Source organism: Martes martes (assembly GCF_963455335.1).
Source record: "Martes martes genome assembly, contig: scaffold_413, whole genome shotgun sequence".
NCBI lineage: Eukaryota > Metazoa > Chordata > Mammalia > Carnivora > Mustelidae > Martes > Martes martes.
This window is the reverse complement of record NW_027666448.1, coordinates 271-24,003: the sequence shown is the minus strand read 5'-3', so window position 1 is coordinate 24,003 and position 23,733 is coordinate 271. Positions and strand designations below refer to the sequence as shown.

At 37.7% G+C, this 23,733-nt stretch overlaps 1 protein-coding gene across 4 annotated transcripts; it reads right to left on the bottom strand.

The window, feature by feature from the left end:
- On the bottom strand, positions 1-23,114 carry TRA2A (transformer 2 alpha homolog). 4 transcript variants are annotated; one of them, XM_080831568.1, is made up of 10 exons: positions 22,882-22,997; positions 22,273-22,362; positions 12,866-13,177; positions 12,451-12,584; positions 8,564-8,729; positions 7,277-7,465; positions 3,544-3,659; positions 1,571-1,690; positions 1,185-1,252; positions 1-1,028 (listed from the first exon to the last, which is right to left on the bottom strand). In XM_080831568.1, the coding sequence occupies exons 5-10, from the start codon at positions 8,594-8,596 to the stop codon at positions 1,018-1,020; spliced, it is 537 nt and encodes a 178-aa protein (XP_080687694.1). In that variant the 5' UTR covers positions 8,597-8,729; positions 12,451-12,584; positions 12,866-13,177; positions 22,273-22,362; positions 22,882-22,997; the 3' UTR covers positions 1-1,017. The 4 variants fall into 4 exon arrangements, with proteins under 4 accessions (XP_080687694.1, XP_080687695.1, XP_080687692.1 ...); XM_080831569.1 differs by lacking the exon at positions 12,866-13,177 and having other exon boundaries at positions 22,882-23,114; XM_080831566.1 differs by lacking the exons at positions 12,866-13,177; positions 22,273-22,362 and having other exon boundaries at positions 22,882-23,112.
- Between the last annotated feature and the right edge of the window lie 619 nt (positions 23,115-23,733).

Here is a 23,733-nt window from a genome sequence, read left to right as displayed (position 1 = left end):
CCCATTTTCAAAGAAATTAACTTTTATTTGAAAGGAGACTACTTTTCCTCACACGTATCTTCTAAGGACTCTATACTATACAATAATAGCCTGCTTAACCATTGTCCCCATACAAAAATTTCTAACAGCAAAGTATACAATTGCTCTAAGTAATAAATAATAGTTGTCCTTCACTGATTAAGGGAATACTTAAATTTCAATAAATTCAACACAAAAATCACACTTTAAGTCTTAACAGATGTATTTTAAATACAACATGTTTTGTAGGAGTCCACAAGCTTTCATCTCTTAAAAAAATGACGTAATTTTTAGGGTTCAAAAATTTCGTTCTTCAAAAGAAATGAACAAGTGTTTTCTTCTATAGCTTCAAACTTTCTACACTCAACTATTTGACTGCTCCATGCCACCCCAGACAAACTTGACATGACTGAACTACTTTATGTTACTACCTTCCCCAAAAGAAAGTTAAAAAAGGAGTTCGTCGTAAATGGAAGTCTCTAGTATAATGTCTAATACAATACCTAACACAAAAGAAGCTTTTAAAAAGATCATTTCTTTCCTCATTTGATTAGCCAGGAGTTAATTTTCTGTAAAAGCAAAGGAAAGCAAAAAAAAGAAAAGAAAAGGAAAAAGAGAAAGAAAAAGAAAAAAAGGAAAAAAAATCGTTTACAAAGCGTAACACTGGGGGTTCCTTTTTTTACTTAAGATGTTTAACTACTCAAAATGACAACAATTACATCTTTAAGAGGATACTAAAAGGGGTGGAAACAGCAATACAACTGACAAAGTGTAGATGGTGAATAAACCGAAGATTTTTTTTAAGGGTTCTTTTTAAGAGTAAAAAGGATTAGAAGCTTGGGGAAATCCAGAATTAAACAAAAAACAAACCCAAAACCCAAAACCCAACCAAAACAAACAAAAAACCCAAAAGCAAACCAAACCAACACACACACACACACACACATACACACACACAGAAAAAGAAAAAGATGTCCTCATCTGCAACCATTCTGTGTATCAATAGCGTCCTGAAAGAGAGCAAAAAACAAAAGTCAAAATGACAATTATAGTATGACTTGTCTATTATTTGTCCAACTATCAACAATCTCCATTTATCCTAATTTTCTAAAATAGACCATTAATTACAAATGCTTTTTAATGCTACAAAATAAAAGTATACGTACTTGGGCTGTAGGAACGAGATCTTGATCGTGATCTGTACCGACTATAGTAAGGAGAAGGTGATCTTCTTCTGTAGGAAATAAAAGATTATTTAGCATACCGCAAAATCACTCCATTGAGGAAGGTGAAAATAAAAATTCCCCATCACTCAAATACTATTACCTTCTCTGTGTGCCAGTTAATACTAGAACAGCAAGCATATGGTACAGCAAAATGCAGGGCAAATACAATTAACCTTTCTCAATCTAGAGAAAATCATCTTACTCTACTTTCTCAAGAAACCATCATCTATTTTTAAATATTTTTATTAATATGTATGAAACATAAAAGTGCCAAATAATACAACTACTATCTAATTTAGAACAGAAATTACAAATTAAAACATTACCTGTACCGGTAATCATAGTCTTCATATCTGTCATATCCACGATCATATCCTCTATCATAGTAAGAATCTCGACGCCTGCCACCTCCTCCACCTCCACCACCACCTCCACCACCGCCACTACTACAGAAAAATGTAAAAATTTTACATCAATGTGATTATTTTCCAGTTTCATTTAATAACAACTGGTACTTAACCAAAATGGAGCGAGGCAGGAAGATAAGGGAGGAAGAACCACCCTTTTCATGTCAGTGACCCCCCATGTCTCGCTTTGCTGACTCCCAGAGTATTTTTCTGCTTTGGTTTCCTATTCATTACATAAAAAACCAGGAATGATTTCAGAAAACTCTCAAACTATAAACTGTTCTTTTATTAATGCACTACCCAAATCAGCAGGACCTTTTCTTTTCAAGAAGCAGAAATGAAATATGGTGCTGGGAAATAGTACCAAAATGCTAAGATGTGAGTGATGACGAATTCAAAAACAATAAACATCAAGCGTTTAAAAAGGTTAACGACCCTGAACAGCAGAATTAACTACCGTACACTGAGGCCCAGCCCTAAAACAATGTCAAGCTCTGGCTTTTAAATCTTCCGCAGCAAATTTAAACTCTTAAGCACTTTATCCTGTAGTTTTTCCCAACTCCTAATCACAGGGACACTATTTTCACTTTAGTTTTTGTAGGCTCTTCTTACCAAATCCTACATTTTCCCCAGGAAGGTTTCAAAGTAATTGAAAGCCTATACTCCCTCTTTCACTTTTTTTTTTTTTTTTTTTAAAGATTTTATTTATTTGACAGAGAGAGGGAACACAAGCAGGGGGTGGGAGAGGGAGAAGCAGGCTTCCTGCCGAGCAAGGAGCCCGATGTGGGCCTCGATCCCAGAACCCTGGGATCATGACCCGAGCCAAAGGCAGCCGCTTAATGACTGAGCCACCCAGGCACCCTTTTAAAAAATATTTTATTTCTTTATTTGACAGAGAGAGATCACAAGTAGGCAGAGAGGCAGGCAGAGAAAGAGGGGGACGCAGGCTCTGGCTGAGCAGAGAGCCCGATGCGGGGTTCCATCCCAGGATCCTGAGATCATGACCTGAGCTGAAGGCAGAGGCTTAACCCACTGAGCCACCCAGGTGCCCCTCTCCCTCTTTCACTTTTAAGAAATACTTTCTTTAGGGGCGCCTGGGTAGCTCAGTGGGTTGAGCCTCTGCCTTCAGCTCAGGTCATGATCTCAGGGTCCTGGGATCGAGCCCCGCATCGGGCTCTTTGCTCACCGGGGAGCCTGCGTCCCCCTCTCTCTGCCTTTCTGCCTACTTGTGATCTCTGTCAAATAAATTAAAGAACAAAACAAAACAACTTTCCTCAGTTGTTCTATATAAAAAAAATTTATAAAAGCCTCTATTTTCTACATGATGTGAAAACTGGCTTAAAAAAAAAAAAAAGATACAGGGCACCTGCTTGGGTGGCTCAGTGGGTTAAGTCTCTGCTTTCGGGTCAAGTCAAGATCTCAGGGTCCTGGGATCGAGGCCAGCATCAGGCTCTCTGCTCAGCAGGGAGCCTGCTTACCCCCCACCCCCCGCCTGCCTCTCTGCCTACTTGTGATCTGTCAAATAAATAAATAAAATATATTAAAAAAAAAAAAAAAAAAGGATACACACCCCCATCAGTAAAACTCTTCCCTATCCACAAGGCTTCCAAAGTCACGTAAGAATAGAAAGAGAATACTTAAAAGCATACACCATTTTCCTACTATTTAATAATTTTTCTATTTGTATAGCACCAAGGAAAGAGCCAGGAATAACTTTGACAGTTTAAATTTGTCCCTCTCCTCAAACAGATGTAAGAATATACACAAATTAAATAACTTTCGATTCTCATTATAGGAAAAAAATCATTTTATCTTTTGATTAATCAAAAGTTTGCATACATTTCTGGTGAATTTCTGGCTTTTAGTTTAGCTTAAAAAATTTGAAATCTTACTGAGTTGGTCTGCCCATGTAGATGCCAGGTGTAGGTGTGTGCGCTCTCTTGGTAATAGAATAATCCACTCGAATTCTTCTACCATCCAACTCCATTCCATTTGCCCTTTCCATAGCCTTTAAAGGAGAATAGGCACAGAAAGTCATGCATAATTCACTAATGAGAAACTACTAAAACTGCAACAAATTTAACACATTTCCCACTTGAAATTTAAAAAATTAAAATTCTCTAAACTTCTTTCCCGAACAAGAAGGGCCAGGATTTTACATGCAAATCCTTGCTATATGCATGTCAATAGCATTGAGTTTTCTTATGTGCGCACACACACTTATTTAAACACGCCTCTGCTGAGACTGGGGGCAGCTACTGAGATAGAAACATACAAATTGGGCAACTCAAGTCTAGGCAACTCCAAGCAGAAACTGCAATTCAGGGGACCAAGTCTAGGTTAGCCAAAAACCATTCCTTAGGTAACACACTGCCATCTAGTGAACTCCAAATATAAAAGAACTTCTAAACCTGCCAATAAGTGCTCCTGTCTTTAAATCTGCACTCATACTCCCTATCACTCTGTCCTTCAGCACTAATACCAATAAATGGGACAGTAATTCCAACTACTCTACCGAATGTGCAAGTTCCTTGGAATTAAAGTAAAATTGCCATTTTCATTTTATTTTATAAAGAAACAAACCTGACAGGGTGGTTATGGGAGGACTCAAGAGCTAGGACAAATTTCTTAACAAATTTTGTATTAAAAAAAAATCTTGGGGCGCCTGGGTGGCTCAGTCATTAGACATCTACCTTTGGCTTGGGTCATGATCCCAGGGTCCTGGGATCAAGCCCTGCATTGGGCTCCCTGCTTGGCAGGAAGCCTGCTTCTCCCTCTCCCACTCCCTCTGCTTGTGTTCTCTCTCTCGCTGTGTCTCTGTCAAATAAACAAAATCTTAAAAAATAAATAAATAAATAAATAAAAAATCCTGGGGCGCCTAAGTGGTTCAGTTTGTTAGGCATCTGCCTTCGGTTCAGGTCACAGTCCCAGGGTCCTGGGATCAAGAGCAGGGAGCCTGCTTCCCCTCCCTGCCAACCCCTCCCCCACTGCTTGTGGTATCTCTCTCTCTCTCAAATAAATAAAATCTTAAAAAAAAATCTAATTGTGGTATTATTTTATACTTCACATCAGATACCTTACTATTTTTAAAACTGAAACCTGTGTCTCTTAATTGAGAAGAGAAATAAATCATAAATATGTAACCAAAGAAAGTCATAATATTTGATAGGGGCACCTGGATGGCTCAGTGGGCTGATGTGTCCCAGCTCTTGATTTTGGCTCAAGTCATGATCTCGGGTTTGTGAGATCAAGCCCCACACTGGGCTCTGCACTGGGCAAGGAGCCTGCTTAGGATTTTCTCCCAGCTCCCAGCTCATGCATATGCATGCTCTCTCTCAAATAAATAAGTAAAATTAGAGGATGCTAATTAGAATGTCTATTACATAAACGACTTACAATCTGGAGTGTTATTTTGTTACAATTATCTGGTGTTTTTCAGCCCAACATTATTATATTTTTGGACTGCTAATCCTTTTTTTTTTTTAAGATTTATATTTATTTATTCATTCATTTGACAGAGAGAGATCACAAGTAGGCAGAGGCAGGCAGAGAGAGCGAGGGAAGCAGGCTTCCTGCTGAGCAGAGAGCCGGATGCGGGGCTCAATCCCAGGACCCTGAGATCATGAGCCCAGTCGAAGGCAGAGGCTTAACCCACTCAGCCACCCAGGCGCCCCTGGACTGCTAATTCTTTATTCTGGGTGGTTATCCTGTGCATTTTAAGAGTTTTGGCATCATTCCTGGCCTCCATCCACTAGTATCTACTATTTTTGAAAGATATGATCACTTTCACTATTTATTCATTTATTATTTTTTTAAAAAGATTTTATTTGAGAGAGAAAGTAATGGAGCCCAATATGGGGCCTGAATTCACGACCCTGAGATCAACACATGAGCTGAGATCAAGGCTGGGATATTTAACCGACTGAGCCACCCAGGTGCCCCAAAAAGGGTTTGATAAAACTTTAACAATAAGCTTCAAATTCCTTAAAATGGCATTTTCTAACCCAATCACTATGAACTCTAGTATAGCGAAAGCAAGCCTACTGCTCTCTTTATAATCCAGTATCTAATACATTAGAGCAGCACAGCTTCAGGGGCCACTGGGTGGCTCGGCTGGTTAAGAGTCCTGTTGATTTTGGCTCAGGTCACGATCTCAGTGTTCTGATAAGGAACCCCGCTTGGGGTTCAGCACAGAGTCTACTTGAGATTCTCTCCTCCCTTTATCACCCACTATGTTCTCTCTCAAATCAAATCTTAAAACAACCCAAAACAAATCTATGTATATTTTAATTAAAGAACAAAATGACAGATGAATATGAAAATAGAAAAACAAAGCTCTTTGTCTATATATGGGGAGCTAATTCTATACAAAATTAAACAGATCAAACAAATAATTTCTTTTTAATTTAAAAAAGATTTTATTTTTAAGTAATCTCTATACCCAACACAGGGCTTGAACTCACAACCCTGAGATTAAGTCATACACTCCACCAACTGAGCCAGTCAGGCACTCCAAAATATCATATAATTTCTAAAAAGTTAGCTTAATCATCTGCTTGTAATAGGAGTAAGGTTTAGTCAAAAGAGGACTTTTTTTTTTTTTTTTAAGATTTTACTTATTTGAGAGAGAGAGATCACAAGTAGGTGGGGGTGGGGGGGAGGGAGCAGGCTCCCCACTGAGCAGAGAGCCCCATGCAGGGCTTGATCCCAGGATCCTGAGATCATGACCTGAGCCGAAGGCAGAGGCCCAACCCACTGAGCCACCCAGGCACCCCAAAAGAAGACATTTATATACTTTACTTTTTCCATCAACTCAAACACATATACCTCACTTTACAAAGCCACATTTCAATCAGGATATGCCTATACCAGAAAATATTAGTTGGAAAGTGAAACTGGCAATTTCCACTTTAACAATGAAAGGAGAAGTTTTTTTGTTTTTGTTTTTGAAGATTGATTGATTGATTTGGCAGTGAGGTCACAAGTAGGCCCTCAGGCAGGCAGAGAGAGAGGTGGAAGCAGGCTTCCCGCTGAGCAGGGAGCCTGACTCGGGGCTCAATCCCAGCACCTTGAGACCAGGACCTGAGCCCAACCCACTCAGCCACCCAGGCACCCATTTTTTTTTTTTTAAAGATTTTATTTAGGGATGCTTTGGGGGCTCAGTTGGTTAAGTGTCTCCCTTCAGCTCAGCTCAGGTCGTGATCTCAGCGTCTTGGGATTGAGCCCTCTCCTCCCTGTTTCTGCTTTCTCTATTTCTTTCACATAAATAAAATCTTTAAAAAAAATAAAAAAATAAAAATTTTATTTATTTGACACAGAGAGAGTGTGCACATGCACAGGCAGGGAGAGTGACAGGGAGAGAGAGAAGCAGGCTCCCCACTGAGCAAGGAGCCTGACGAGGGGCTCGATCCCACCTGGGATGATGATCTGAACCGAAGGCAGATGCTTAACCTACTAAGCCACCCAGCTGGTGCTAAAAGGAAGAGTTTGAACCAAACTCAGGTTAGGGAATGAAAGAGAACAGGTTATAGAACTGGGAGACTATTAGTCAACTTTTAACAATATAATCATGCACATGGAAAAATTTCAAATTGAAAAATTATAAAATTATAAAAACAAAATTACCTCCTTTGAGTCATCTATTCTTTCAAAATAAACAAAAGCAAATCCTCGTGACCGACCAGTTCGCTGATCATAAACCACATTGACACCACTCAATGGTCCATATCGAGAAAATACTTCACGAAGATCTCTCTCTGTTGTGTATAAACTCAGGCCAAACACTCCAAGACAAGTGTTGGGATCTGGATTTGCCTGGTGAAAAAGATGTGATTTAATTTCAAGCTCCAAATTGAAATAAAAATTAATAAACATAGAAATACTTTGCTTAGAACACTCCTCTAATACACAAAGACTATACTATTTCAAGTCCCTTGGGAAAGAAGAATTTAAGAGAAAAAAAAACCAGATGAGCTCTATTTTTACAGTTCACAGTACACTCAAGCCTTCTTTGGAGTATACTGCCACTGGAGCCTGAATAAAAACATCCCCACCTTTCTAGTCCAGCAATTTTCAGAATGTATCCTAAGAATCCACAGTAGTTTAAAGCCTTATTTATGGTTTATTCAAATGTTTTCTAGCTTACAGATTTGTACTTAATAGGACTTTATAATTGCTGATTAGACTTTCCTCCATTTTCATTCTTACCAAGGGTATTCCTTCAAACTTCCCTTCAAACAGATTTGAAAAATCTATGTACATATTTCAGAACATCATGAAATAGCAGACTCCATCAGAGTTAAATAATTCAGCATCACATGGTGGAAAAGCACACTACAGCAGTTAAGCACAGGAACTTTAAGAGTCAAGCAGGCTAGTTGAAACCTGGGCTCTGCCAGTTAGCCAAAAACCAAACCTCAGTGTCACATGTCCCAGACTCTTATCCATTAAATGTATTGAACTGCATAGTGCTCAATATGTGTTAGCTGTTATTACTACGTGTATTTCTTTGTCAGCTTCCCTTAATCCCCACCAAAACTTTTTCATCTCAATATTCTCAACTCAGTTTATGCTTTTGATCTTAATTCTTAGAACATATATCCCCCCAAATTTCTTATAACTACTCAAAAATTAAGAAAATATATTTAAATGTATACAAACAATATTCATATAATTAATGATGTTTCTGGAGTACCACTTTATTTTTTATTTCCTAAGTAATCTCTACACCTAGTGAGGGTCTCTGACACATAACCTTGAGACACATAACCTCACATGCTACACTGACTAAGCCAGCCAGGTGCCCTTGGAGTACTTTAAAATAATGGTCTAATCTCATTAAGTAAGATATTATGCTATGACTAAACACATAGAGACAAAGTAAGTGTTCAGTAATTTTCAAAAACCACAAACCCTGCTGCCTGTATGTCTTCTCCGGTTAGACATTGGAGAATGACTTCGGCTTCTTCGACGCCGGTATTCTGGTGTGTATGACCTACTTCGAGATCGTCTCCTATGAGAGTGAGAATGGGATCTGGATCGAGTGTAACGTCTATGAGAATGCCTCCTTGACCTCGACCTTTGAGAGAAATACATTTAGGTAAAAATACTGAAACAAGATGGCTAATGACAAGGAGCTATACATGTATCCCAGTTCCCTTCTGAGGAAAGAATATTCTTCCTCTTGTTCTCTTAATCACTACAATCATCATGTTCTTAGTCTATTCCTTCTACACTCTCTTCACTTTACATTACAAGCATGTTGTAACTCTACCTTCTTTAAAAAGTAAAATACAAACTAGCCCTAAGGAAATCCTGTAATATTCTGTGACATGGATGAAACCTGAGGACATTATGTTAAGTGAGACAAGTCAGTCACCAGAAGATAAATACTGTGATTACACTATATATATAAAGTTCTTAGGGTAGGCAAAATAATACAGACAGAGTAAAATGGTCGTTGCCAGGGGCTGGGAGGAGGGGAAAACAAGGAGCCACTGTTTAATGGGTATAGAATTTCAATTTTACAAGCTGAAAACAGCTCTGGGGACAGATGGTGGTGATGGCTGCACAATGTGAACGTATTTACTATCACTGAACTGTACACTTAAAAATGACTGAGATGGTAAATTTTATTTTATGTGTATCTTACCACAACAAAGACAACAAAAACCACCAATTACCGTTACCACCACAGTAAAATCCTTTGATTCTTACCATCTTATCTTCTCAATATAGTTCCATATTCCCTTCACTGTTAAATACCATTTCCTTTCTAATCTTTCTTTAGCCCACTGCAATCTAGCATCTGCTAAGTTAATTCAACAACCTAAATGCCCATGTAATAGTCTTCATTTCTTCTAGCTTTCCAGAGCACCTCACCCACCCTCCACTGCTGATTCCCTAGTTCATCTCCTATCTCTACTTCAGTCACTGATTTTCTTTGCCTCTTAATGCAACTATTTCTTTCCTTTTTTGTTTTTAAAGATTTGAGAGGGACAGAGAGCACAAGGAGAGGGGAGAGGCAGAGGGAGAAGTGGGCTCTCTGAGTGAGGAACCCAATGCTGAGCTCAATCCCAGTAGCCTGAGATCATGACCTGAGCTGAAGGCAAATGCCTAACCAACTGAGTCACCCAGGCACCCCTTAATGCAACAATTTATTTACTGTTCATGTAAGCCATCCTTAATAAACATCTTGACCAGAAGCGATCAGTTTTTTGTTTTGTTTTGTTTTGTTTTTAATGTGGGGCTTGAACTCACAACCCTGAGATTAAAACCTGAGCTGAGATCAAGAGTTGGATGCTTAACCAAACTGAGACACCTTGGCGCCCTACTGGTGATCACAGTCTTACAAAACAACTTGTTTAAGATGTTCAATAAATGCTATACATGCTAGGAGCGCCTGGGTGACTCAGTGGGTTAAGGCCTCTGCCTTCAGCTCAGGTCATGGTCCTAGGGTCCTGGGATCAAGCCCCGAGTCAGGGCTCTCTGCTCGGCAGGGAGCCTGCTTCCTCCTCTCTCTCTGCCTGCTGCTCTGCCTACTTGTGACCTCTGTCTGTCAAATAAATAAATAAAGTCTTTAAAAAAAAAAAAAGTTATACATGCTAAAGGCCATAAAGTTAAAAAAGACAGCACATGGGTGAAGGGAATAAAATTAGTAAGGGAAGATTATTCAAAACAAAGAAGGCTGGGGCACCTGGGCGGCTCAGTGGGTTAAAGCCTCTGCCTTTGGCTCAGGTCATGATCCCAGGGTCCTGGGATCGAGCCCTACATCGGGCTCTCTGCTCGGCAGGGAGCCTGCTTCCTCCTCTCTCTCTCTCTGCCTGCCTCTCTGCCTACTTGTAATCTCTGTCTGTCAAATAAATAAATAATCTTTTAAAAAAATTAAACAAACAAACAAAGAAGGCTAACAATAATGCTGGGAGACATAAATTTTACTAGATAGATAAGGGCAAAGTGTTCTAGGAATAGCAAGAGCAAAGGTCCCTTGGCAAGACATGGAGATATGGTTCCTAGCAGATTTAGTATACTTTTAGATACTTTCCATTTTCCTTAGCACTAATTTATAGCCTCAATGTAAAAGATAAACATTAATAAGAAAACCTTAAATTTAACATACCAACTGTTACTTATTTTTTTACAAGATTTATTTATTTGAGAGAGAGAACACACAAGCAAGGAGAGGAGCAGAGGCAGATGGAGAAGCAGGCTTCCCTGATAAAGGGCTTGAACCCAGGACCCTGAGATTATAACCTGAGCTAAAGGTAGATGCTTAACTGAGCCACCAAGCGCCCCATCAATTATTATCTTTATATAGTAATGAATGAAAAATGAGACATTAAAAACCCTTTAAGAGTACCTAACTTTCCTCTAAATCAGATAGTGGTAAGCATTATGAAAAAAAAAACTTAAAAGAGCATGCATGCTCTTTAATGTTCTCAGGTGACGCTTGGGCAGAGAATAAATCAAGTGACTGAATATATGACGGAAGAGAACTCTAGGCTGAGAGCAGCAAATGCAAAGGTACTAAAATGAAAATATGCTCATTTCTGTTTGCATACCCAAATTCTACACAGTGTTAACTCTACACATGTAGATTTAGAGTGGTTAGTAAATCAAATTGGATCCTGGATATGATAAAGACAGCTGTGGATTCAAGTACAGTCCTTCAACCAATTCTTCGGTCTCATGCTCCATTGGCAAGCAAACTCCATACAAGGACAAATTATGTCCCTAATCAAGAAATTATGATTTACTGAATAACTGTCCAGGTTGTTTTTAAACTTTCTTTCACCCACCCCTGTACACCTGGGACATCTGATACAGTGAACTCTGCAGTGGTTCACTGGAGTTTTATTGTCAGTGGAAATGATAGTGGAGGGGCTTCTGAATCACCCAGAGACTCCCCAGCTGTATCTGGCCAGCTCCACCCTGAACGTACTTAGTCACAATCTTCAGGTAAAAGATATAGCTGGAATATGAATCTTGAAAAATCTTTTCAAATCATTTTGATAATTAATGTAACACAGATACATCAATGCTCTCTGTACTGAGTTACATGCTAAGTCTCCGATGGAGAAAATTACATTTTTGTTGCACAAATATTGTTGAAATAAAATCAAACTCCAATCCTCAGTGCCAAGGACATTTAAATCAGTCAAAACATTTAATTTATATTAATAGCTAGTAACTGATAGGTTAACCAGGCTAAAAGACAACCTGACTCTGCCTTATCTAAATGTTTATCTGGGGGCGCCTGGGTGGCTCAGTGGGTTAAGCTGCTGCCTTCGCCTCGGGTCACGGGATCGAGTCCCGCATGGGGCTTTCTGCTCAGCGGGGAGCCTGCTTCCCCCTCTCTCTCTGCCTGCCTCTCTGCTTACTTGTGATCTCTGTCAAATAAATAAATAAAATCTTTAAAAAATAAAAATCTTTATCATGAACGTTCATCTTTTTAAAAAATTTATTTATTCATTTGGGGGTGGGAGGGAGAGAGAAAGTGTATGACTGGGAGAGGAAGAGAGCATCAGACTCCCTGCTGAGGGTGGAGTCTGATCCAGGGCTCAATCTCAAGACTCTGAGATCATGACCCATGCTGAAACCAAGAGTTGGTGCTAAACTGACTCAGTCACCCAGGTGCCCCCAGGACATTCATTTCTAAACTCCAGGGTTTAAGAAAAATTACTTCATGATTTTGTGAAATATCTATATAAAATGCAGCAAAAATAAGGAACCTGGTAAAAACTACATGGCCCTGAAAAGTCCAAGGAAAGGATCTTAAGTATTATTTTAAGGACACTTACCTGGATTTTGATCTTGATCGAGAATGGGATTCTGAGTGTTTGGAAACCCTTGATGGACTACGAGATCCTGACCTGCTCTCCGATTTTACACGAGCAGGAGTTCCCGTTGGAGATTTTGACTGAGAGCGAGACTCCTAACAAAGAAGACAGTATTACAAATGGCACTGGTCACGTAGATGCCTAACACCTAACATTTTAAGTACCGTAATTATTTATATTGATTTGCTCCTGAAAAACAAATGGTTAGGCAACACCCTCCAGAAAAAATTTCAGCTCATTAATAACCCATTGTTAATACTGCTAACTGTCCTCAATAATTCCCTACTTGAACCAGATCACCAATTCTCTATTAACTAAGAAATCATGCAAATTCATCTACAACTTGATCATACAGACACTGGAACATAAACCATACATTTACTTAACCTAGGACCCATTCATTCTTCCAGATTCTTTTAATTCTACTTCACTCTTGCTTTCTACTTCTCTTCATTCTTCATTGAGTTTTTCATTTTTCATACTTCGTGTATTCTTCCCCAATTCAAACAATTCAAAATAGCCTTAAAAAAATATTCAAGTGCTTCTATCTGACCAATCTTCTGTTCAATTTTTTCCCCCATTCAATTTTAATTTTCTGATCTTTAATACTTTTCATTAGCCTTCTTTTATCTTGATTTATCTTCCACATTCTTGGAAAAAACTCTTCAATTTCTTCACGAACATTAACCTTAATGGAAAAAGAACATTTAGTATATTTAAGCACGTGGGGATTATAAAACTCTGCTGGAGTTCAGAATGTTATCTATCAAATGGAAAAGCCAGCAGGTAAAGTGCAAATAACTAGTTTATTAAAAAACAATTTTATAATCTTTAAAATTGTCCAAAGTCTAGTTTCTAACAATTAAAGAGAATTTACTGAATTTCTCTAAATGTTTTTACCATATTCTTCACCCTCCTCCTCCCCTTTCATGTTTCATCCTAGTTCCTAAAACGTGAACAATTTTAATATAAATACTTAACCCAAGCATAAATCTAACATTAACTGTAATCACCCCCCTCCTATGTCTTAAGTTTTTAGCTTATAACTTGAAGACTCTTAGTCATCTTAAAATAAGCTTTCACTAAGCCATACTAAGATACCAAGGTACAGTTAAAGCAAAGCATTCTAGGCTGAAATTTGAACACACCTACCTAAACTCATATATTATAGGACACATGCTGAGGTTCAAAGTAGTAAAAAAATTAAATTAGTGAAATTACTAACATCTTTTTCCAAGTATATTTGACCACTATCTTTGCACATTCCAACCTAATCAGAAACATATGTTCTGATGTAAAAGAAGCATAAAGAAAAAACTAAGGGGAAAATAGGGCATGAAATTCTTCAAATTTCCCCTTTGGCCTATAAATTACTAATACATGTAATTTTGCAACTGTGCCATTTTAATATTCTGTATTATTCATGAAGTATCACAACATACAAAAATACAAAATTAGTATCATGGTCTTTACTTCTTGATCCCACCAATTCCATTCACAGTTTTGTGTATTTTATGCAGTTATGCATACATACATACTCCCTTCAATCACTATATCCTGTATCAGAAAATCACTGGCTTTTGAAAAAGTTGGATAGAAATGAAAACTCTCCAAATCAAATGATTTAAAACTGATTAAGAGATTTTTTAATTTGATAGGTATATGAGGCATTTATGACCAAAGTAGGACAGTCCATTTGAGCCTTGATTATTAGTGCAAACAATCACCCCAACTTCACACCATTTTTCATTTATGCCACAAGACTACCTATCACACAGCTTTCTTAAGACTTTCCCGCTACTTTGGAGTTTAATGTCAAAAGACTCATTTACCAAGAACTGTACTAATGCTGCTAGGCCTATTTATCTTTCAGATGCAGACAAAACTGAAACATAGCTATCTTTCTGTTTAATATCAACCTTTGCCATTTAGCTACCTACATTAAGTCTTTCACCACATCTCTGATACTCTCCTAAATTTCTCGACAAATGCCTGGAGCAGGCACAGCAATTGAGGCTTCTTCATTCACTGAAACTGTAAAACTGAAAACTGTAAAAGCAGCATATTCAGTACTTAAAAAAAAAAAAGTAATGGCTAATTTGCTTGTAACTGAAGAATCACACAGGCTAGTTCATTAAGCTGAAAAGAGTATCTTCCTCTCTCTCAGCTTTTCCTTCTATAAAGCTGATCCTGTGGTATAACATTTATGCTATTGTTGAACAGCAGTTGAACATCACCACAGCTCATGTTATACATATATTTCAGAATGCTTTGCATTCTATGACACTGTAAAACCTTGAATTTTACAAATATATAAATCAAAGTCTTATATTAAAACTCAAGATTTATTCTTAAATGCTTTCATGAGGCTTTCTAGTACATGATAAAAATGTTATGGTCCAAATGTGTGTACATTCAATGTCCCAGTCTTCCCTCACAAATTTAACAGTTGAAAATTGCCATTTCTTAGGAATTAATGTAAACAAGGCAACTTAGTAATATCTTAAATTATAAAGTTTAATTTTCAGTTCTGGCATAGGAACTCATTGGAAAAAATGAAAATCTTTTGGTTTGTTAACAAAACATTAAGATACAACAGAGTATCTTTTCAAAAGACATTAGGATTTTTTTTTTAAAAAGTCTTGCTTTTTAATTAAGATGTCACAAATACCTAATACCTCCTTTGTGGTCATCCTTCAGTTTTTATACCAGGGAAACCTGAATGTGCATAAATTTCTTCATGGAATCATTCAAGGTTAAGAAACAGTCTTAACTCCCTTGTAACACCTAATTACGAAGTTGTCACTATCATTCTAACTTCCAAAAACAATTTAGAAACTTATCTAAAAAGATAAATCAATACCTGTCAGTAAACTTAACCCAAAGAATAAACTACAAAGCATAAAATAAACTTCACACGAATATTTGCCGTTTTTAAGTAACTTTGTTTTTAAAAACCTAGTACCAAGGGAGTACCATTTTCACCAAACTGTGCTGTGCATTAGAAACCAGGGAACAAGTCCTTTATGGACAAATGCTAGATTATTCTTTTCTACCTTTGCCTTGTCTTCAATACGAAATGATAACTTCAAGTTTTTCCAAAGAAATGCATTAAACTATTCGGAATTTGGAAACTGAATTGAAATTCCAAACAGAAAAATAAAATACTGAGAAGAGGTGTTACCTGTCTGTTTTACTACCCTCTACTTAACCTACTCTTAAAGCTGTCCCATCAAGAAATTCTGCAAATTCCTCAGTAACCTGCATGTGGATCCAGCAACCATTTAAAAAAATGCCGTCTAGTTGAAATGGGCAGATTGACTCAATCAAATCATATCCACATTTTTAATAACAATCAAACAGGCTTCCAGTCTACCTTACCTATTATAAACCAGAAGCCAGGCAGAAAGTTCTCATAGTACAACCTGCTTAAACAGTATATGTTTGTTCTTTTAACTATTCTTTATTATTAAGGTACCTCATGTGGAAGCTGAAGGACACAGCAAAAACAAAACAAAACAAAACAAAAAACGCTAACCATGAATACTCAGAAAGTACCACAGTGTATCCAATTCAAGCAATCTATGTTAAAATACAGCTGCATTTTACACACTGTAAATAACCACAACCGTGTACTATTCCTTCAATCAAGGCAAAGGTTATTAGATATATGCACACATTGTTGCAGAACATGAACAATTCCTACAGTAAACAATAATTGAAGCCTTATCTTTTTAATACAGCTAGTATCATATAATAGGTAGAAGAAAAAAAATTCCAACAATATGTATGCTTAGTACTTAAACCCCATTAAAATAAACACATAACACATAAATGTTAAATTGTAACCCACTCTATTATGGCAATGCAAATTCTATGCCAAGTCACAGTGCCATGTTTATACAAATTCAAGTCAAGTAATAGCATAAACTTTTAAAACAAACTTTCTCAAAATGTATTTTTTCCACTATTTTATGAAATTGGAGATCTATTTCCATAGAAATACATTAGTGCATTTAGGTAAATTTTATGTCCCAATGGGGGAGAGGTACTTAAATTACTCCAATAGCTTTTATTATTTATTGTACTAAGAACTTCATTTTGGGGGGCTTAGGGGAAACTTCTATTTATCCAATTCTTTAATTTCAGTCTGCATAAATAGCAGTTCTTGAGTATGATGGACTCTTAAGCTTATAAAAGAAATACTTCCACTCTCTTCTTAACCCGTAACTGCTATTAAAGCAATTCCTTAAAAAGAAAATACCTATATGCTGCATTCTAAGTGAGGTTAAAGCAGTCTTTTCTTCTGCAAAGACTCACAGATATTCTAACACTGTCTTTACATTCTCTAAAGTTTGGAATAATTTTGGAAATGCTTAAAGAAATTACATAGGAATTGGCACTTATGCATACATTACCAAATTCAAATTATTGTCAACTGTGCAATTACCTGTAAAATTTATATAATCTTTCATACAAATTTTAAATTATTTATAAACCAGCCAGCTTGTACATCATGATCAACTGTAATGTCAAAAAGTTTAGCTATATTAAAAGCCAAAGAGTAAAAACTAAAAGCAAACTGTTTACTAAGAACCCATTATAGAACCTTCTACTTAGGTTCTCATCTTCTAATATCATGGGACTATTTATGAATCTTGAGTAAGAAAGACTACAGGGCCTTAATTTAAAGAAAGTAACTTCTTCTACCTCAGATTGGTCAGGCAGCTATATAGTCACTTATACTTTTGGTGAAAATGATGAGACAAAAAGGATTATACACAACTACATAATGACATTAACCTAAAGGAGAGAGGGGGGAAAAAACCACATTTCCTTTCATTATTCCCCTCTCAACTTTTTTTTTAAACAATGTTTACTGATTCTTTTCCCCATCTGATCATTGCCATTTTCTCACCAGCACTTCTGTCCTGCTATATTTGTTACAAAGGTGAACAAATAACAATCAGTATTAATTCATTTAGCATGGAAATATATACCTTTTACAAAGGTCCCAGGGTTAGTAATTTGATGCCTGAGCACCCACTGATAGTATCAGAGAAAAGGTTTTCACTGTCAGGAAGATTCTAGGAAGTTGTTATGTTGATTATTGATGGCCATTTCACATTTGTTACACTACATATGCCATAGGTTAATAATTTCAGTTCACTTACAAAAATAAATCCATAAACAAAGCTCATCTGTATTTTTTTTACAACTCTCATTCCTAAATATTTAAATCCCTTCAAATTCCTTCAGCTATCAGGACTTTTTATTTTCATTTTAGGCATGGCACAAACCATTAAGCATCCATGACAAATCTGTGCACTGTGGGCACATTTAGTTAACACTGCTCCTTTTAAAAATCCCCCCTTCTACTTAAATTAAGCAAATTAGCACCCATCAGTGAAAGAGTCTCAAATATTAAAGTTTGAGCATTAAAATGTTTAAGTTTACAAATTCTTTGCTTGCAAAAATGACAGAAAGAATAAAAAAGCATTAAAACTGCATAAATGATAGGACTTAACTTTAATAACTTAACTTTAATAAATTAAACCCAAGACAACACTGTCTTGGGTTTAATACTGTCAGTCTCATGAGAAAAGAAGTCTTACCCTTTTGTAACAGGTTGATGAGATATATGAAATTAAACGGAAGAAACTAAGTATTTTTAAAAGCTAAACTGCTGACCTGACATTCTTCTCTGTAAAACAGAGATTCTATTTTATTTGTATTTTTTTTTAAAGGAAGGGAGAGGGTAAACCTCATTTGTACCCTCACATTTATTAACATTTCATCAACAGAAAAATTAAAAGCCAAGTTTAAGGTTTTTTGTCTGTTTTATTTTTTTAAAGTCAGTCACCAAGATGGGTTTTGAATGGCACAGTCATCACACCAATTATTACAAATCAGATTTCAGGGAAGAAAAAAAGCTTCCCATATTTCTGCTATTCTTTAACAAAATATCTTTACACACATTTTAACTCCAAATGGGTACAGAGAAATCTGTATTTTGCTTTACACTTGTCATCCAGTCAAACCATCTAATGTATTACAAAGGGGGAACACTAAGGGTTGCTTAAAAATATTCTAGCTACAGGATGCCAGAACTCTGAATAGGAGACAAGTATTATTTTTCCTCTTCAATAACAATTATGGAATTATAAGATGGACCCCTACATGAGAATCATAAACCTCTATTAAAAACAGTGGGCCATGGGGTGCCTGGGTGGTTCAGTGGGTTGGGCCTCTGCCTTCGGTGCTCGGGTCATGGGATTACTGTCATGGGAGGCTCTCTGCTCAGTGGGGAGCCTGCTTCCCTCTGTCTTTGCCTGCTTGTGATCTCTCTCTCTCTGTCAAATAAATAAATAAAATCTTTAGGGGCACCTGGGTGGCATAATCGTTAAGCGTCCACCTTCGACTCAGGTCATGATCCCGGGGTGCTGGGATCGAGGCCCGCATCGGGCTCTCTGCTCAGCGGGAGGCCTGCTTCTCCCTCTCTCACTCCCTCTGCTTCTATTCCCTCTCTCTCACTGTGTCTCTCTCTGACAAATAAATAAATAAAATCTTTAAAAAAAAATAAAAAAAAATAAAATCTTTAAAAACAATGGATCACTGTATGAGAAAAAAATTGGGCTTAACATTTTTCTAAAATTGGTTAGAAAAACAAATTAGGGATATAGGGTAAATAAAATGGCAAGGAAAGCTTAAACTCCATTTCCCTTAATTTCTATAAAGGAGATTACAACTTTTTTGAGGCCTAAATCCTATTTTAGTTGAAGTTGTGTGAAGCAAACAACTCTTTTTATGATGACGACAAGCAAATTTATAGCTCAAGTGCCAGCCACACTTTCAGCTCCAAAAGACATTTCTACTTAAAATATTTTTGTTAAGTTGATATACATGTCCCCAACAAATTGCTTTAATGAACCTATTTATTTTAAAGGCACCCTTCTTCTTCGGGATCCCTTGAAAATGTCTCACTCATTCTTCACATCCCACTGCTGTCCTGTTTAGAGTTTTCATAATTTCCTTCCTTAAATAGTTCAAGAATGCTTTGATGCTCCTCTAGTACCAGTTCTTTTGTTCTTTACTAAAGTCCTTTCATTATGCCACTCCCAGAATTAAGAATCCACATATGCCTTCTTACAGCATATCGGATTAAGTCCAAATCCCTGTATCTAGAATTAAAACCCCTCCATTATCTGACTGCCTATCTAGCAAATCTATCCTCTCACTACCCCCACAAACTCTTCATTGTCATATCCATACAATCAATCTATTCCCCAACCATAAAATCCAACATGAGTTTTACATATTAGGTAAAGCATTCCCTTTTCCTAGCTCGCAAAACTACTCAGCTCCATTTTCTGAATTCCCTATTAATTCTATCAGGACACTTGATTATATACGTACTTTTACCCAGATATGAGCTCAGTCATCTCAAACTAGACTTTAAGTTTTTTCCCTCAAGAACACCTAACTTTTACTAAAAAGGCAGATGCTCAAACAGTTTTACCTCAGGCAGAAGGGAAAGAAGAGTATTTTGATTGGTTAACTATCAGGATTACTTATAACAAAATTTAACCAATTATATTTTCTATCCTAAAGTTCTTTTACTCCAGTCCTCTACAATGGAAGAAACAATCTATAGTTTTTAGCAAACACTGTTAACGTAAAAAGGAAATCAAAACATATACAGCATAGTGTATGTATGCAGTGAGCAATGGACTTGGGCCTGTAAACCTGATTCCTGGCTACATGGTCTTCTAGGCCTCAGTTTTTAATTTCTAAAAAGGTACGAGTACTCCAACCCTTGTAAAATGATTCTAAGTAGTACATTTGAAAATATGTCAATGATCTGATGGTGGGGTAGTAAGATTAAAAATTGCTATAAAAATAAGAACTATCAGTATTAGTCCTATTTCTTCAATGTGTTCTGCAGTCTCTAGAAAATTACCCTCTAATTCTAGGTATCTTTTCAGTAAGATGGGGTTAATATATACTATTTATTCCATAAATAAAGCAAATGAAATCTGACCTGTCAATGTTTCCTCTACTTTTAGTTATAAAATCTGAAGTGTAACTACTTAAAAAAAAAACTTCCAAAACATCATTTGAAAAGTCCTGTTTTGAGCCTCTCTAAATGGTCATTACACTTAGATACAAAGATAACACAACATATTCTATAAAAATTTTTAAAAAAAAAACTGGTTTGTGGTTAGCAAAAGAAATCACAGTAGTTTAAAAACCAAAAGCACTAGTGAATGTTAAATTAAGAAACAATAAAAAAAAAAAAAAAAAGAAAAAGTACACCCTCAGAAAAGCTTCTGGCATTCTTCTAATTCTTTAATCAATTACAAATAAAGACAATTACCCCAACCTACAAAAGAAAAAAAAAGATGTGACAGGTAAAGACAGGCGTATTCAATCTGTTGAGTTCATTTACATTAAAAGACACTTAGGTATCACCTGTCAAAAAATATTGTCATGACCATAAACACTGTAAGGGGGGGGGTTGAGGACCCCTTTTCTACTAACACAGAATATTAATGCCTACATGCATTTTAGCATAAAACTGGGTAGGAATCTTACATATATTGCTTTCTCAAGTGGTTAAGGTGACAGTTATCTAGAACTTGTTCCATTCCTTGACTTGATGACTAATTAAGACGTAAAAACTTAAAAGGAAAACAACGTACCAAATAGTAGTACTCTTCACTTTCCCACAAACCAAATAAAAACAAACATTACAAAAAAAAAATTTCTGTATTAAAGTCAATGGAAGGAAATATTAATGGATAGAAAAATTTCTTTCCGTAACTTCCTCACATGATCAAAAACAAGCAGCTTGCAATTACCAAATATTTTTATTACAAGATTTTTTAAAATTTTGCTCAATCAACACCTCATTCTAAGAAAAAAGCAGGTTCAACTACTCACTTGTATCTGTGATTTAGATTTTATTTTAAAAATCCAATCTTAAAGGCATCAAAAAGTAGTTTCGTTTCTAATCCATTTAAACCTTTTTCCTCAAAAAGAACAAAAGCCTAAATCCACCTTCTGATTTAACTGTCTGGTTCCAAGTATTTATATTATGAGCTTCTAAAAAAGACAAAATTCATCCCATCTTAGCACACACGTTAAGTGTTTTTATGCTTTTCCCCTAGTGATTAGAATACCAACACAACAGCAAGAACATGCTGCCTGGGGATTTTCTTTCCAGGATTTCATACTAACCCACTTCCACCAATTACCACTACAGGAGGGTAACTTCAGAAGTAGAACTCCAACTATCAATGTTCTACTACATCTAGGCTGAGGATAACGTATCTTTGTGATCCTTGTATTTACTGACCCCGAATAATGGAAATCCTTGAGCTCCCTTTGTAGGTGGATGGGGTGAGAAGAAAAATGGGAGGGGGTCTGTAATTTTCAGTTACAGAACAGTGTAAAACTGACTAGCTATTTTTAAAATACTGGGCCACAAAATTTGTTCAGTTATGTAAGATTAAGATTTGTTTACCATAAAAACCTGTAAAGAAGTGGTTTTTAGATGAAAGATCATAGGAAGAAAAGCATTAGAAGTTGAGATATAAAGGAGAGAGAAAAAAACCCAACATCATGGAATTAGAAAAAATCAGGCGTTATAGCATTTCCACATTCATTTTGAAGTGAAAAGAAAGCAGAAGGGACATTAAGGGAAAAGGGCTCCTTGCGTAGTTTTCCCCTCACAGCTCTCGTCTTAAGAACGCTTAAGGGTCGGTGCGGTCGTTGACTAACCACTTCATTAGGCTCGTCCCACCTTCAACCTCAAGGCTTTCGCCTTTATAGACGCAACGCCGCCGGTTCCAACTGAGACGCGGCCGCTCACTGCAATAGAGAGCCAAGGAGACACAGGCCCCAGCTAGTCCCACGCCAGCTTCTCCCCGCCCGGACAACAGCCCCGCGCAGTTTCGACCCCGAGACCCTCTACGATGCTCGGGGTCGCCAGAACACCGCAGGAAGCACCTACCACTATCCGGCCGGAGGGGAACTCCCTGCCGTCTCCTCCCGCCCCACCGCGACGGGGACCCACTCCTCGGAACAGAGATAAGGAAGCCTCAGGGGTGGGGAGAAGGGAGGGCGCACTGCGGGGGGGAAATCGGACCCAGGAGTCCAGGTATCGGTCAGTCTCCAAAAAAGGGGGAGAGGGGTTATCCGCGGTGTTTGGGGAAAGAGTGGAACCCAGAAGCCATCTTGGTATGTGAGGAAACAACCGCGATGGCTCCAGAGGCTGCTCCCCGCGGGCCCCCGCAGGACTCCCCGCAACCCCGCCCGACCGCGCTCGTCCCCGTGAAACCCCGAGCATCGGGCCGCCGCCGAAGACGGCTCCCGCGGCTTTGTACTCACTCTGCCCTCGAAGTTGTTCTCCTCTACATCACTCATGTCGGCCAGATGCTCCCCAGAACTAAATAAGAGACAAGTGTCGGCTTCAGGGCCGATGGCCTAATCAACCGCTGACTGGACCGTGGGGAGGAGGAAAGAGTCGGCAACAACGGCCGCTCCACTCCACTCCCACTCGGTCGCAGGCTCCGGCAAAATGGCGCCGGCCCCGCCAGAAACCTTCTGGCTTCCCAGTGCGCGACGTAAGGGGGCGGGACGTCTCTGTGGCGTCACTAGCCCCGCCTCCCGCGAGGCTTTGTGGCGGTCCCGGCCTAGTAAGGGGAGGATAACCTGTGTTGGAGGTCTCGTTGGGTTGGAACATACTTCCCAGCAGAGTGACCTCCAAACTTAGGACTTCTTTCTAACACGTCAGTTCTTTTGAAGATCTTCAGTAGCCAGATGAGGTTTTATTGACGTTGGCCCCTTTAAATATTTTCCGAATGGATTCTGATGGAACAGAACTGGAGGCATATACAGTATAAAATGTTCCTATTTTGGGGTATTTTCAGCACTCTATTACTTTTCTTCAACCTTTGCCCTTTGTAATGCTATCAACATAATACATGCACAGTTTGGCTTATAATAAGTCACAGTTCACTTAGCTCCCTATTACTCTTTGAGATATTTCCTTACAGCGTTGTAGCCAAGACTTCTCAAATCTACCCAGTTGGTTCTCAGCTGTAGTAATAATGTGTGAGGTGATCTTGAACTTTTAAAATTTCACAATTTTAAAAATTAGTTTCCTCATAAAAATTTTTCCCTCGTAATACTTTGTGATAAAAGAGTTGACACGGACCTTCAACCATAGTTGTGTTAGGA

What these genes read in the sequence shown, in the direction of transcription:
- TRA2A (XM_080831566.1), bottom strand. Translation starts at nt 22,917, where the DNA reads ATGAGTGATGTAGAGGAGAACAACTTCGAGGGCAGA. An exon ending in GAAGACATACAGGCAGCAGG is followed by an intron (nt 7,466 to 8,563) that starts GTTTGTGGTTTT and finishes CTTTTTCACCAG; the next exon opens with GCAAATCCAGATCCCAACAC. An exon ending in GACTATGATTACCGGTACAG is followed by an intron (nt 1,253 to 1,570) that starts GTAATGTTTTAA and finishes TATTTCCTACAG; the next exon opens with AAGAAGATCACCTTCTCCTT.